The sequence below is a fragment of the Oncorhynchus tshawytscha genome, linkage group LG10 (assembly GCF_018296145.1).
Source record: "Oncorhynchus tshawytscha isolate Ot180627B linkage group LG10, Otsh_v2.0, whole genome shotgun sequence".
Lineage (NCBI taxonomy): Eukaryota > Metazoa > Chordata > Actinopteri > Salmoniformes > Salmonidae > Oncorhynchus > Oncorhynchus tshawytscha.
In genome coordinates, this window is record NC_056438.1 from 75,883,677 (window position 1) to 75,899,791 (window position 16,115).

A 16,115-nucleotide genomic window follows, 5' to 3' on the forward strand; every position below is an offset into this window, starting at 1 on the left:
AAGTTAATTTGTGGAATTTCTTTCCTTCTTAATGCATTTGAGCCAATCAGTTGTGTTGTGACAAAGTAGGGGTGGTATACAGAAGATAGCCCTATTTGGTAAAAGCCAAGTCCATATTATGGCAAGAACAGCTCAAATATGCAAAGAGAAATGACAGTCCATCATTACTTTAAGACATGAAGGCCAGTCATTCTTGAAAATTTCAAGAACTTTTCAAGTTTCTTCAAGTGCCGTTGCAAAAACCATCAAGCTCTATGATGAAACTGGTTCTCATGAGGACCACCACAGGAAAGGAAGACCCAGAGTTACCTCTGCTGCAAAGGACAAGTTCATTAGAGTTAACTGCACCTCAGATTGCAGCCCAAATAAATGCTTCACAGAGTTCAAGTAACATACACATCTCAACATCAACTGTTCAGAGGAGACTGCGTGAATCAGGCCTTCTTGGTCAAATTGCTATAAAGAAATCACTACTAAACGACACCAATAATAAGAAGAGACAAGCTTGGGCCAAGAAACACAAGCAATGGACATTAGACATTAAACGTAAGCATTTCTCTGTTGTATTCGGCACACGTGACAAACTGATTTGATTTGACCAGTGGAAATCTGTCCTTGGGTCTGATGAGTCCAAATTGTAGATTTTTGGTTCCAACTGCCATGTCTTTGTGAGACGCAGAGTAGGTGAACGGATGGTCTCCTCATGTGTGGTTCCCATTGTGAAGCACGGAGGAGGTGGTGTGATAGTGTGGGGCTACCACAGCGATACGTAATCACATCTGGTTTGCGCTTAGTGGGACTATCATTTGTTTTTCAACAGGACAATGACCCAAAACACACTATTTGACCAAGGAGTGTGTTGGAGTGCTGCATCAGATGACCTTGCCTCCACAATCACCTGACCTCAACACAATTGAGATGGTTTGGGATGAGTTGGACCGCAGAGTGAAGGAAAAGCAGCCAACAAGTGCCCAGCATATGTGGGAACTCCTTCAAGACTGTGTGTGCAAAGAGTGTGCAAAGCTGTCCATCAAGGCAAAGGGTGGCTACTTTGAAGAATCTAAAATATATTTTTATTTGTTTAACACTTTTTGGGTTACTACGTACATGATTTAAATATGTGTTATTTCATAATGTTGATGTCTTCACTATTATTCTACAATGTAGAAAATAGTACAAATGAAGAAAAACTCTTGAATGAAAAGGTGTGTCCAAACTTTGACTGGTCCTGTAAATATTACCTCAGTTAGACTAACCCGTACCCCTTCACATTGACTTGGTATAGGTACCCCTTGTATACAGCCTCGTTATTGTGTTACTATTTTCCCTAGATTAAGTTAGCACATTTTTCTTACCTTTTAAAAACTAGACATTTTAAGGTAAGGTCGACATCTGTTGTTTTCGGCGCATGTGACAAACAAAATTTGATTTGATTTGAGCTTTGATCATTACACACACACACACACACACACACACACACACACACACACACACACACACACACACACACACACACATACACAAATGGATGTAGGAAAATATACATCATGTGCTTGGTTCTTGTTGCGATAACACAGCTCCAATGCTATCAGTCGAAGGATTAGCATCGTGTATTAGAGACACCACCTGTCGGAGGACAATATGGCCCCATCCTAGATGTCCTCTAGCCTGGTCCCAGATCTGTTTAGTGCTCTTTCCAACTCCATTGCTGTCATTGTACAGCCATGTTTGGCATGATAATTCCATTTGGAGCAAAAACAGACTGTCACCCAGGCTAGTCCTCTTCCTCATCTATGAAAGGGATGTCCAGCTCTGAGAAGTTCCTGCTCCTGGTTTTGTTGTGGGCTGGGGGTTCTATCCATCTAGCCTGGTCAGTGGCTGTAGTAGTTCTCTGGGCCAGGTCAGGTGGCTTAGGAGGGCGCTCCTGCCTCGGGCTCCTCCACAACAGGTTCATTCTGCCTGGTGGAGAAAGTCTGGATTATTAAGAGGCGTTGGCTAAACCACATACTGATCTGGGACCAGCTGGCTGGTTAAAACAGGGCCTGGTAGAGACACTCTGAATTAATCTAATAGTAGCTGGTCCCAGATCTGTAGGTGCTGGGAATGACAATGAGAATCAGAGGAGTTAATATAATATTAGACATTTAGATGGTCCCGGGAATCAAATCCACTATACTGGCTCTTGCAAGCACCATGCTCCACCAACTGAGCTACACGATCTGGGACCAGGCTCGTACAACAGGCCGATACAGTTTGCCTGCTCCTGATAATAATAATAAAAAAAGGTTCTTCAGTCAGAAATGAACTAAGACACCAAGAAATACCATAGTTACTGTTACCTGGTTACACAAAACCCAGAAATAACATAGTTACTGTTGCGTGGTTACACAAAACCCAGAAATAACCTAGTTACTGTTGCCTGGTTACGCAAAAAACACAGAAATACCAAAGTTACTGGTAGTTACTGTCAGTAAATCATTCACCTGGTTATGACCCACTTTAACAGGGAATACACCACTTCTTTCTTCAAATCTCTCCCGTAATATAGCCAGGAGTTGGCTAGCAGGAGATCGGTAAAAATAATTCAAATACCGTGTGTCAACCAATGTCCCAGTAAAAGAAAAACAAGACTTTATTTTACAGCCCGGTTTAAGAATCTCATAGTAGTACCATCACAACACACTTATTAAGTTATTGTTTTCATAAGTCATTTCTAAGTTTCTATCTGGGCTGTAACATAAAGAATAGGCTGTAACAGTGGGCTGTAACATAAAGAATAGGCTGTAACAGTGGGCTGTAATATAAAGCCTTAGCGAAAACAAACAGTTGAAAAGAGTTGAAGTGCAAGAAGGCAGAGGATGGTTATGGCCTACCCAACCTCTCTACGGACCTTCTCAGTCTCCAGGCTCCCCACTATCCTCTAACGGGGGTGGACAATTCCAGTCCTCGTGGGCCTGATAGCTGGGGCAAAACTGTAACACCTAACACACGTGACTCCACTAATCAACTAATCATGATCTTCAGTTTAGACTGCAATTTGATTAATCAGCTGTGTTTGCTATGAATGGAGACACCAATCAGGCCCCAGAGGACTGGAGTTGTCCACCGCTGCATCTAGCAGGATGGTGTAGGCCTACCATACCCCTCTACTGACCTTCTGAGTCCAGGCTCTCTGAGCTGATTGATGACTCAGAGTCCAGGTTGTCGTTGTCGGAGTTCTCCTGTTCCAGCTCTGGCAACCTGCACGCCAGCTCCTCCCTGAAAAACACATACACACACCCTTCCAGGAACGGTTTGACAAAACACTGAGCCGAGCTGTATGGTATCTGGTGCCAGCTGTAACATACTAACTAACTATAACAGTCATATAATTTCACAGAGACCAGCACGTTACAAACACATTAACACCATGAAACATACAGAACTAAACAGCTTCTACAGTACCAACTAAGACAGTGTTTCTCTTTTACACATCTGATTTAGTTCAGTTAGATGTGTTGTTCTAGGTTCGAGACGACACGTTGCCCCTGACAACAGAGAACGAGACGAGTCTCCATCTCGTCACTCACTTCTCCTGCTTGATGGATTTTATCCTTTCGATGAGGTTCCTCTCTGATTCCATGTCTATATCCAACGGGTCAAGGTTGTCCATGTGAGGGGCGTCCAGCTCCGATGAAGGTTTCTCTGAGATCTGTAGATATACAGTAGAGATGAGTCAATACACCAGAGACAGGAACACAAACCGCTTTAGGGACCCTGGCATTCCCAAAGTGACATTCTCACGGGGAATGATGGAAATTCCCACAGTGATCCATATCCGTATTCACAGATATTCTCAGTATATCAAGTTTATATTCACAGTAGAGCATTAAAGGGTGATCAGAATAGATACACTACATGGCCAAATGTATGTGGACACCCTTTCAAATTAGTGGATTAGGCTATTTCAGCTACACCCTTTGCTGACAGGCGTGTAAAATCGAACACACAGCCATAAAATCTCCTTAGAAAAACATTGGCAATAGAATGGCCTTACTGAAGCGCATGGCATAGTGACATGGCATCAACGTGGCACCGTCATAGGATGCCACCTTTCCAACAAGTCAGTTCTTCAAATTTCTGCCCTGCCAGAGCTGCCCCGGTCAACTGTAAGTGATGTTATTGTGAAGTAGAAATGTCTAGGAGCAACAACGGCTCAGCCGCAAAGTGGTAGGCCGCAACAAGCTCACAGAACGGGACCACTGGGTGCTCACTACCGAGTTCCATTTGCCTCTGGAAGCAACGTCAGCACAAGAACTGTTCATCGGAAGCTTCCCGAAATAGGCTTCCATGGCCGAGCAGCCGCACACAAGCCTAAGATCATCATGCGTAATGCCAAACATCAGCTGGAGGGGTGTAAAGCTTGCCGCCATTGGACTCTGGAGCAGTGGAAACGCTTTCTCTGGAGTGATGAATCACGCTTCACCATCTGGCAGTGCGACAGACGAATCTGGGTTTGGCGGATGCCAGAAGGACGCTACCTGCCCCAATGTATAATACCAACTGTAAAGTTTGGTGGATGAGGAATAATGGTCTGGGGCTGTTTTTAATGGTTCGGGCTAGGTCCCTTAGTTCCAGTGAAGGGAAATCTTAACGCTACAGCATACAGTGACATTATAGACGATTCTGTGCTTCCAACTTCGTGACAACAGTATGGAGTACGGTGTAAGCTCACTGTCCTTACAGTGTTCTGTCTCTTGAGTTTGAGCTGGTTGACGGCCAAGGCCTCAGCGTATTCCAGCTCGGTGATATCCTTCATCTTCTCAGTGTACCGTCTGAACTGTTCGGAGATCAGGATCTCCACACACCTGGGGGACAGAGCAAACTTAAGGGGTTAGGGCTTCTGACAATAAAAAATAATAACAGAATGCTTACTAAGGACTGACTGCTTCCTACCTTGAGAGATAATGTATGTACATACATTTAACCCTAAACTGGGAAATAGCATATACTGTATTCCATTGTGTAGTCTCTCTTAACGTTTGCTGAACATATTTTTGTGATATCTAATACCTACTCAAAGACATTGGATGTGCGTATGTAAACTTTTCCCTATGTAGACTCACGTGGTTGTCTTGGAGACGTCCTTCATGACTAGGAAGGGGTCAGTGGTGTCTTGGGATCGCAGGATGCAGGGGGCAAACACTATGGCCAGGGAGTTTGCTGACATCCTGTTGTGTTCTTCCTCCTTTGCCACTCTGGAGGAAGTAAAAACAAAAACAAAAACTCCATCAAGATCTGACATAGCACGTCTATTATCGTCCTAATACACAACATGGCTATAAATGACCTGTGGCAAAAGCCGGGGGCCCAGAGTTTTCCCTGGTCAGGTCACGTGGTTAGGGAAAACTCAGGGACCTAAGTTCAAGCCTAGTGGGAAAGCCTTTGTACGATAGATGGTGATTTACAAACATCAGTCAACATGAATACACATATGTGTGAAAGAGTGAAAAACAGAAAGGGGGGGTTATATAACCTACCTGACCAGATGAAAGGGGGTTATATAACCTACCTGACCAGATGAAAGGGGGTTATATAACCTACCTGACCAGATGAAAGGGGGTTATATAAAGGGGGTTATATAACCTACCTGACCAGATGAAAGGGGGTTATATAACCTACCTGACCAGATGAAAGGGGGTTTATAACCTACCTGACCAGATGAAAGGGGGTTTATAACCTACCTGACCAGATGAAAGGGGATTTATAAAGGATGGGTTTATAACCTACCTGACCAGATGAAAGGGGTTATATAACCTACCTGACCAGATGAAAGGGGGTTATATAACCTACCTGACCAGATGAAAGGGGGTTATATAACCTACCTGACCAGATGAAAGGGGGTTTATAACCTACCTGACCAGATGAAAGGGGGTTTATAACCTACCTGACCAGGTGGGGTTATATAACCTACCTGACCAGATGAAAGGGGGTATATAACCTACCTGACCAGATGAAAGGGGGTTTATAACCTACCTGACCAGGTGAAAGGGGGATATATAACCTACCTGACCAGATGAAAGGGGGGTTATATAACCTACCTGACCAGATGAAAGGGGGGTTATATAACCTACCTGACCAGATGAAAGCGGGGTAAAACCTACCTGACCAGATGAAAGGGGGGTATAACCTACCTGACCAGGTGAAAGACCAATCTCTCCAGTGTTTTGAAGTTAGCGGAGGGAAGCTCGTCCAGTTTCTGGTAGACCGCACGAAGCCGCTCAGATTGCTCTGGCAACTCTGCACATGAAATGTCACAATGTCAAATATACAGTAGTTATTTCAAGTACTTGAGATTTGCTTGATTTAGCTTGACTGCCTGGTGTGCAGGGTGGGTGGGGGTCTGCAGAGTTTGCACTTTTGGGACTATACCATTGGGTCAATTGTAGCCAAGTGGGCAGGCTAAATGAAGCACGCAAGTATTTTAAATGGATTTCACTGTCAACTCTGTACATGCAAAACATAGGTTTTTAAACCTTTTTGCTACGCTGTGACATTCTGAACAGGACCCATGAGACAGACTCACCAACGGCGTGCAGGAAGTCCTTGTAGAGGCGGTAAGTCAGGAGGGGGTCAGGCAGCTCTCTGAACCAGCGTTTCACCAGGCCAGTCACCGTGTGGATGGAGTAGTTCTCCAGAGTCGCCGTCTCAGGGTCTGACAAAAAAAAAGGGAAAAAAAAGAGATTGCACTTAATTTTACGGTAGTTCCTACCGGTACTTGCAATGCGCCGGATGATGTCATGCCATAGTTCTATGTTGTTCATAGCAGCTGGTAGGTCCTCTGTTCTCACACCAGTGTCTAGGCAGATGGTTCCCACATAATACATTCAATAGGAAAATAATATTTTCTGGAAAAATGAACTTACTTATCTCCAGTAGTTGGTGTAATTCCCTGGCATGCGAGGCAGAACCAGATTTACGGTAGAGGCCCTCTGTGTACAGGCCATTCATCTCAACATGCTCCAGCATCATCAGAAGTACCATGGGGATCGGGTAGGTCTTACTGGTCAGTACACACACCTGCACCCCAAAGTGCAGACAGCCAGGTTCTCCATCGTCCTAACACACAGGATTAATCAATAGTCTTGACAAACTTTACTTCCCTAAGTTAACTTTACTTGTTAAAATGGAGTTAAAAATGGAGCCGGAAAAGAATGCAGACATTTACGTGTCCCCAACAGATTGTGTTTTTTGTTAGTTTATTTATTTATTTATTTATTTTACTTATTTTGTACATAATGTTGCCGCTAGTCTCTCATGACCGAAAGTGACTTCTGGACATCAGGACTGCGAATACTCAACACGGACTGGCAGAATCCTTTTTTTCCTTTTAACGAGTCTGACGAGCCCGACGCGAACAATATACTGCTTTCTCGGGAACAGGCCCAGATCCCCGTGATTTGGTTGAAGAGGAGGTGGAGAAAAAGGGGCCAGAGGGCGGGCTGCCTTCTGAGAATTCGTAGGCGATCGAATAAACCCTCACTTCCTTCCACTCTGCTAGCAAACGTACAATCTTTGGAGAATAAAATAGATGACCTACACGCAAGATTAAACTACCAACGGGACATTCAAAACTGTAATATCTTATGCTTCACAGAGTCGTGGCTGAACGACGACATTAAGAACATACAGCTGGCTGGTTATACGCTGTACCGGTAGGATAGAACAGCAGCGTCTGATAAGACAAGGGGCGACGGACAATGTATTTTTGTAAATAACAGCTGGTGCACGATATCTAAGGAATTCTCAAGCTATTGCTCGATTGAGGTAGAGTATCTCATGATAAGCTGTAGACCACACTATCTACCTAGAGAGTTATTTGTATTTTTCATAGCTGTTTACATACCACCACAGTCAGAGGCTGACACTAAGACAGCATTGAATGAGCTGTATTCCGCCATAAGCAAACAAGAAAATGCTCACCCAGAGGCGGCACTCCTAGTAGCCAGAGACTTTAATGCAGGGAAACTTAAATCTGTTTTACCAAATTTCTAATCAGCATGTTAAATGTGTCATTGGAAGGAAAACAACTCTGGACCACCTTCACTCCACACACAGAGACGCTTAAAGCTCTCCCTCGCCCTCAATTGGGCAAATCTGACCATAATTCTATCCTCCTGATTCCTGCTTACAACAAAAATGAAAGCAGGAAGCACCCTGGATCAATAAAAAAGTGTTCAGATGAAGCTAAGCTACAGGACTGTTTTGCTAGCACAGACTGGAATATGTTCAGGGATTTCGCCGATGGTATTGAGGAGCACACCACACCAGTCATTAGCTTCATCAATAAGTGCATTGATGACGTCGTCCCCACAGTGACCGTACGTACATATCCCAACCAGAAGCCATGGATTACAGGCAACATTCGCACTGAGCTAAAGGGTAGAGCTGCCGCTTTCAAGGAGCGCGACTCTAATCCGGGAAGCTTATAAGAAATCCTGCTATGCCCTTCGACGAACCATCAAACAGGCAAAGCGTCAATACAGGACTGAGATTGAATCCTACTACACCGGCTCTGATGCTCGTCGGATGTGGCAGGGCCTGCAAACCATTACAGACTACAATGGGAAGCACAGCCGAGAGCTGCCCAGTGACACGAGCCTACAAGATGAGCTAAACTACTTCTATGCTATGCGCTTCGAGGCAAATAACACTGAAACATGCTTGAGAGCACCAGCTGTTCCGGGAAGACTGTGATCACGCTCTCTGCAGCCGAAGTGAGTAAGACCTTTAAACAGGTCAACATTCACAAGGCCGCAGGGCCAGACGGATTACCAGGACGTGTACTGTGAGCATGCACTGACCAACTGGCAAGTGTCTTCACTGACATTATCAACCTCTCCCTGTCCAAGTCTGTAATATCAACATGTTTTAAGCAGACCACCATAATGCCTGTGCCCAAGAACACTAAGGTAACCGGCCTAAATTACTAATGACGCACTCACATCTGTAGCAATGAAGTGCTTTGAAAGGCTGGTCATAGCTCACATCAACACCATTATCCCAGAAATTCTCGACCCACTCCAATTTGCATACCACCCCAACAGATCCACAGATGATGCAATCTCTATTGCACTCCACACTGCACTTTCTCACCAGGACAAAAGGAACACCTATGTGAGAATGCTATTCATTGACTACAGCTCAGCATTCAACACCATAGTGCTCTCAAAGCTCATCAATAATAAGGACCCTGGGACTAAACACCTCCCTCTGCAACTGGATCCTGGACTTCCTGACAGACCGCCCCCGGGTGGTAAGAGTAGGTAACAACACATCCGCTATGCTGATCCTAAACACAGGGACCCCTTAGGGGTGCGTGCTCAGTCCCCTCCTGTACTCCTTGTTCATTCATGACTGCACGGCCAGGCATGACTCCAACACCCTCATTAAGTTTGCCGATGACACAACAGCGTTAGGCCTGATCACCGACAACGATCAGACAGCATATAGGGAGGAGGTCAGAGACCTGGCTGTGTGGTGCCAGGACAACAACCTCTCCCTCAACGTGATCAAGACAAAGGAGATGATTGTGGACTACAGGAAAAAGAGGACCAAGTACGCCCCCCATTCTCATCGACGGGGCTGCAGGTTGAGAGCTTCAAGTTCCTTGGTGTCCACATCACCAACAAACTAACATGGTCCAAGCACACAAAGACAGTCGTGAAGAGGGCACGACAAAACCTATTCCCCCTCAGGAGACTGAAAAGACTTAGCATGGGTCCTCAGATCCTCAAAAGGTTCTACAGCTGCACCATCGAGAGCATCCTGCCTGGTTGCATCACTGCCTGGTTGCATCACTGCCTGGTATGACAACTGCTCCGACCGCAATGCACTACAGTGGGTAGTGCGAACGGCCCAGTACATCACTGGGGCCAAGCTTCCTGTCATCCAGGACCTCTATACCAGGCAGTGTCAGAGGAAGGCCCTAGCAATTGTCAAAGACTCCAGCCACCCTAGTCATAAACAGTTTTCTCTGCTACCACACGGCAAGCGGTACCGGAGCGTCAAGTCTAGGTCCAAGAGGCTTCTAAACAGCTTTTACCCCCAAGCCATAAGACTCCGGAACACCTAATCAAATGGCTACCCAGACTATTTGCATTGCCCGCCCCCCGTCTCACATGTACATATTACCTCAACTAACCGGTGCCCCTGCACATTGACCCCGTCCGTACCTGTGCCCCCCCCTGTATATTGTCTCGCTATTGTTATTTTACTGCTGCTCTTTAATTACTTGTTACTAGTATTTCTTATTTTTATCCGTATTTTTTAAAACTGCATTGTTGGTTAGGGACTCGTAAGTAAGCATTTCACTGTAAAGTCTACCTACACCTGTTGTATTCAGCATTTCACTGTAAGGTCTACCTACACCTGTTGTATTCAGCATTTTACTGTAAGGTCTACCTACACCTGTTGTATTCAGCATTTCACTGTAAGGTCTACCTACACCTGTTGTATTCAGCATTTCACTGTAAGGTCTACCTACACCTGTTGTATTCAGCATTTCACTGTAAGGTCTACCTCCACCTGTTGTATTCAGCATTTCACTGTAAGGTCTATCTACACCTGTTGTATTATTTCACAGTCATTTCACCTGTTGTATTCAGTAAGGTCTACCTACACCTGTTGTATTCAGCATTTCACTGTAAGGTCTACCTACACCTGTTGTATTCAGCATTTCACTGTAAGGTCTATCTACACCTGTTGTATTCAGCATTTCACTGTAAGGTCTCTACCTACACCTGTCTTGTATTCAGCATTTCACTGTAAGGTCTACTACACCTGTTGTATTCAGCATTTCACTGTAAGGTCTACCTACACCTGTTGTATTCAGCATTTCACTGTAAGGTCTACCTACACCTGTTGTATTCAGCATTTAGGTCTACTACACCTGTTGTATTCAGCATTTCACTGTAAGGTCTACCTACACCTGTTGTATTCAGCATTTCACTGTAAGGTCTACCTACACCTGTTGTATTCAGCATTTCACTGTAAGGTCTACCTACACCTGTTGTATTCAGCATTTCACTGTAAGGTCTACCTACACCTGTTGTATTCGGCGCATGTGACTGACAAATAAAATTTTATTAGACTTAACTTGGTGAACTTGACAAACATTACTTGACAAACTGCTCACCAGCCGGGCACATCGAGTTGAGCAGTCAGTGATGATTTTGGAAAGGCATTTCTTGTGACATATCAATTTGCAAGCTAAACAAAAGAAGAGAGGAGAAAATAACACAATGATAAGATCTCGTCTAAATTCTGTTCAAATGTTGTCTTCTATATTCTAATTCTCAGTACTAATGTTGTCTTCTATATTCTAATTCTCAGTTCTAATGTTCTCTTCTATATTCTAATTCTCTGTTCAAATGTTCTCTTCTATATTCTAATTCTCTGTTCAAATGTTATCTTCCATATTCTAATTCTCTGTTCAAATGTTCTCTTCTATATTCTAATTCTCTGTTCAAATGTTCTCTTCTATATTCTAATTCTCTGTTCAAATGTTCTCTTCTATATTCTAATTCTCAGTTCAAATGTTCTCTTCTATATTCTAATTCTCTGTTCTAATGTTCTCTTCTATATTCTAATTCTCAGTTCTAATGTTCTCTTCTATATTCTAATTCTCTGTTCTAATGTTGTCTTCTATATTCTAATTCTCAGTTCTAATGTTGTCTTCTATATTCTAATTCTCAGTTCTAATGCTGTCTTCTATATTCTAATTCTCAGTTCAAATGTTCTCTTCTATATTCTAATTCTCAGTTCTAATGCTGTCTTCTATATTCTAATTCTCAGTTCTAATGTTGTCTTCTATATTCTAATTCTCAGTTCTAATGTTGTCTTCTATATTCTAATTCTCAGTTCTAATGTTGTCTTCTATATTCTAATTCTCAGTTCTAATGTTCTCTTCTATATTCTAATTCTCAGTTCAAATGTTCTCTTCTATATTCTAATTCTCTGTTCAAATGTTCTCTTCTATATTCTAATTCTCAGTTCTAATGTTCTCTTCTATATTCTAATTCTCAGTTCAAATGTTCTCTTCTATATTCTAATTCTCAGTTCTAATGTTCTCTTCTATATTCTAATTCTCAGTTCAAATGTTCTCTTCTATATTCTAATTCTCAGTTCTAATGCTGTCTTCTATATTCTAATTCTCAGTTCTAATGTTGTCTTCTATATTCTAATTCTCAGTTCTAATGTTGTCTTCTATATTCTAATTCTCAGTTCTAATGTTGTCTTCTATATTCTAATTCTCAGTTCAAATGTTCTCTTCTATATTCTAATTCTCTGTTCAAATGTTCTCTTCTATATTATAATTCTCAGTTCAAATGTTCTCTTCTATATTCTAATTCTCTGTTCTAATGTTCTCTTCTATATTCTAATTCTCTGTTCTAATGTTCTCTTCTATATTCTAATTCTCTGTTCTAATGTTCTCTTCTGCATTCTAATTCTCTTTTAAATGTTCTCTTCTGAAATCTAATTATATGTTCTAATGTTCTCTTCTATATTCTAATTCTCTTTTAAATGTTCTCTTCTGAAATCTAATTATATGTTCTAATGTTCTCTTCTATATTCTAATTCTCTTTTAAATGTTCTCTTCTGAAATCTAATTATATGTTCTAATGTTCTCTTCTATATTCTAATTCTCTTTTAAATGTTCTCTTCTGAAATCTAATTATGTTCTAATGTTCTCTTCTATATTCTAATTCTCTTTTCAAATGTTCTCTTCTATATTCAAATTCTATGTTTAATGGTGAACAACAGATAGCTAGCTACTCACCGCTGCACATGTAGGCCTTCTCCATAACCCAGATGTAGAAACCACACAGGTCACAGGACTGCCTGATGTTGACCTGGTACGTACTAAACATGTGACCTAAAGGGCTGTCGAGCTGGAAACACACAACACACATCATTCAAGCCGAACCATTGACCTGGGTTGCATTGACCTGGGTTGTGACAGTGATATTCTGAGATTCAACTTAGTGTTGGTCGCAACGAGCCAATTCAACTTAGTGTTGGTCGCAACGAGCCAATTCAACTTAGTGATGAGATAATGAGACAATTCAACTTAGTGGTGAGATAATGAGACAATTCAACTTAGTGATGAGATAATGAGACAATTCAACTTAGTGATGAGATAATGAGACAATTCAACTTAGTGATGAGATAATGAGACAATTCAACTTAGTGGTGAGATAATGAGACAATTCAACTTAGTGATGAGATAATGAGACAATTCAACTTAGTGATGAGATAATGAGACAATTCAACTTAGTGATGAGATAATGAGACAATTCAACTTAGTGATGAGATAACTTACACATTTTTTCTTTTTCGTCTTTGGCTTGTTCACGGTCTGCAGCAAATAGAAAAGATGATCAGGTGTGGAATACATCTCCGAACCTCTTAAAATTACACCTTCAACTGATGTTTTACACTTCTCAAAACTATGTGTACTGCTGCTCTGGAGCATTCAAAAAGAGTCAAAGATAAAGTCAAAGATACTGTAGGTCAAACCCAAAGATACTGTGTCCGTAACATGTCTGTGTACCTGCATGTGTGTATACAGTATCCGCGTGTGAGTGCCTGTGTCTAACTCAGAACTACCTTGACTGGTAGCCCAAACCCCTCTCGTTTGATCTCTCCCCGTATGAAGCCGTCCAGGATGGACTGGAACAGGTTGACCACCAGGCTGACCTCGGTCAGCTGCTTGGCTCCAGCATGACTGGACACACAGTTGCAGTAGCCCGTCATCAGGACCTTATAGCTGATGTGGGGCTTCTGTTGACCAGTGGAGGGTAGAGGACCGGGTTAATGATAGGGTGTGGGGGTGTTAGGATATACAGCACATACCAAATGTTCACACCAGTGCAGAATAAAAATAATTAGTGCTTTATAAATCTCTTACCATGTGTGTACCCCTAGTCAAACTCTATATATACTGTTGGTTTGGCTTCATCTCTCTTCCAAGACAGTCTTCTAAGCTTGAATAGTATACCATGCATACTTAATTATGAACAAACCTAAAGCTCCATATCTCTTCTAGTCTCTCCAAGGTCAGGAAGTAAACTCACCAAGACGGAGTACATGCCCTTTATGGTCTCTCTGAACTGCATGGTGGCTGTAAGGAAGATCATCTCTGTGGCTGACAGCTCCTTTACCCTGGTCCTCAGCTCGTTTACCTGGGAGGTATAGGAAGGTACATTATTTCATAGTAGTAGTCTACTATTCAACTTTAAAATCCTCTGCAATAAGACGTGTAACTGGTAACAATCGGCAAAGATGCACTGCACCAGTATGAGAGACAGACCGAGCGAATGAGTGACTGAGTGAGAGAGACAGAGACAAAGTGACAGAGTGACAGAGACAGAGTGACAGAGACAGAGTGAGAGTGAGAGAGACAGGGTGAGAGAGAGAGTGAGAGACAGAGAGAGACAGAGCAAGAGACAGACAGAGTGCGAGAGAGACAGAGCGAGACAGAACAAGAAAGAGAGACAGACTGAGAGAGAGAATGAGTGACTGAGCAAGTTAGGCAGTCAAAACCTGCTCATGAAAGACCCTCTGAAGACTAAGGCTTTGGTAGCCTGGACCCAGATCAGTTTGGTAGCCTGGACCCAGATCAGTTTGGTAGCCTGGACCCAGATCAGTTTGGTAGCCTGGACCCAGATCAGTTTGTGGTGCTTGAAACTGACTTAGCAAGTCAACACAAATAGATCTAACACCAGGCTAGAGATCCTAATAAACCGGAAACAATCCTGAAGCTGAGGTGATTACAGGTGAGTGCCAGACAGGTATCCCACCTGGTTCCCCAGGAACTCATCCAGGTGTCGGAGCTCATCGGTGTCGGTGATCTCCCGTTCCAGAGAAGCATTCCACTGCTCGGAGACCCGCGTGGCTCGGCTGATCCTGATGGTAGTGTTACCACGCCCTTCACGGTTGTTACCACAGCGCCCAGTGTACAGGGAGGAGGTAGAGGTGGCTATAGGTAAGGTAAGGATACGTGTGTGTTTAGACAGATAGAGAGAGGACGTGTGGTTGAGATTATACCATTGATCACTAGATGGTAGTAGAGGAGAGACAGAATGTGAAAGGCACTAAAATAGTTTTCATCATAGCACAGTCTAGGTGGACAACACAGCGAGCAGTTTCCTGTAGGGGGTGGGATTATAGTACCTCCTTTCCCAGATGGTGCATTCTCATTGGTCACCATCCCGTATGCATTTGTCTGTGAGTTTCGAGTCGGACGTTTCCTCCGAAACTTACTGAAGATGCCAAGCCTGTGGAACACAGAGGGTTAACATGTAACCATGACAAAGAAAACGCAGCAGAATTTTCCACACTCGGTCCAGGAAAAAGATGATCTATTATATTGACAAGAAGTTACTGCTCTAACAACGGAAATATACATCCTCAATAATGGAAGGCAAGCGGGAGGAGGCGGGAGGAGGCGAGATCAGGTGGGACCATTCTAGCCAATGAGAGGCTACAGTAGATACACGTGTGAACAACAGACATAACTAAGTCATTTTTTCTCTCAAAGTTGCCAGAATGCCAGTTGCATCCACTTATATGTAACAGCCTAAACGTTACAAAAACGTATATTTGATTAAAAATAAGCCTCACGTAATTTGACACTCTCTCGAACTCCATACAAAAATAATGACATACCGCATCATATCCAGTCAAAATATGGACAATAACTCCTGTGTTCTAGTTGGCTGAATGGCCTTTACCTATCAGGAGTGGTCGGCTGGGATTGGCTGGAGTCTCTGCGGGTTATGCTCTCATCTGGGAGGCTGAAACTAGCCCCGTCCGTGGAAATATCAGAACATTTCGGAAACTGAGAGATAAAACAAAATTACTGAGATTGTATGACATGAGACAACACAACCATGCTGGGGGCCAATCAGGTGGGTCGTTATTAACAGGTAACACGTGGGAAGTGTTGGTGCCTAGAAAGGAAACTATTAAAAGGGACAGTGCAACATTTTGTCAAGGATCAGTTGAAACTGGGTTTTAGTGCAAAAATGTTGCACTATCACTTTAAGAACAGAGAAGTTTGTTTTCAGATC

General features: G+C 43.0%; 1 protein-coding gene across 3 annotated transcripts in view; it reads right to left on the reverse strand.

Moving 5' to 3' along the window:
• Window positions 1-1,466: 1,466 nt before the first annotated feature.
• Window positions 1,467-16,115, reverse strand: part of LOC112246991 (unconventional myosin-IXb-like) — a 75,031-nt gene continuing 60,382 nt past the window's right edge. For 2 of the 3 annotated variants that reach the window (XM_042329093.1, XM_042329092.1), the window contains 16 exons: window positions 15,777-15,883; window positions 15,217-15,320; window positions 14,844-15,022; window positions 14,118-14,225; window positions 13,651-13,824; window positions 13,364-13,399; window positions 12,821-12,932; window positions 11,177-11,250; window positions 6,906-7,098; window positions 6,566-6,694; window positions 6,174-6,279; window positions 5,106-5,237; window positions 4,724-4,847; window positions 3,570-3,691; window positions 3,155-3,258; window positions 1,467-1,959 (listed from right to left, as the gene is read on the reverse strand). In XM_042329093.1, the coding sequence (XP_042185027.1) occupies window positions 1,775-1,959; window positions 3,155-3,258; window positions 3,570-3,691; window positions 4,724-4,847; window positions 5,106-5,237; window positions 6,174-6,279; window positions 6,566-6,694; window positions 6,906-7,098; window positions 11,177-11,250; window positions 12,821-12,932; window positions 13,364-13,399; window positions 13,651-13,824; window positions 14,118-14,225; window positions 14,844-15,022; window positions 15,217-15,320; window positions 15,777-15,883 (1,989 nt within the window). In that variant the 3' untranslated portion in view covers window positions 1,467-1,774. The remainder of the gene's footprint in view (window positions 1,960-3,154; window positions 3,259-3,569; window positions 3,692-4,723; window positions 4,848-5,105; window positions 5,238-6,173; window positions 6,280-6,565; window positions 6,695-6,905; window positions 7,099-11,176; window positions 11,251-12,820; window positions 12,933-13,363; window positions 13,400-13,650; window positions 13,825-14,117; window positions 14,226-14,843; window positions 15,023-15,216; window positions 15,321-15,776; window positions 15,884-16,115) is intronic. The other variant, XM_042329094.1, reaches the window with a different exon arrangement.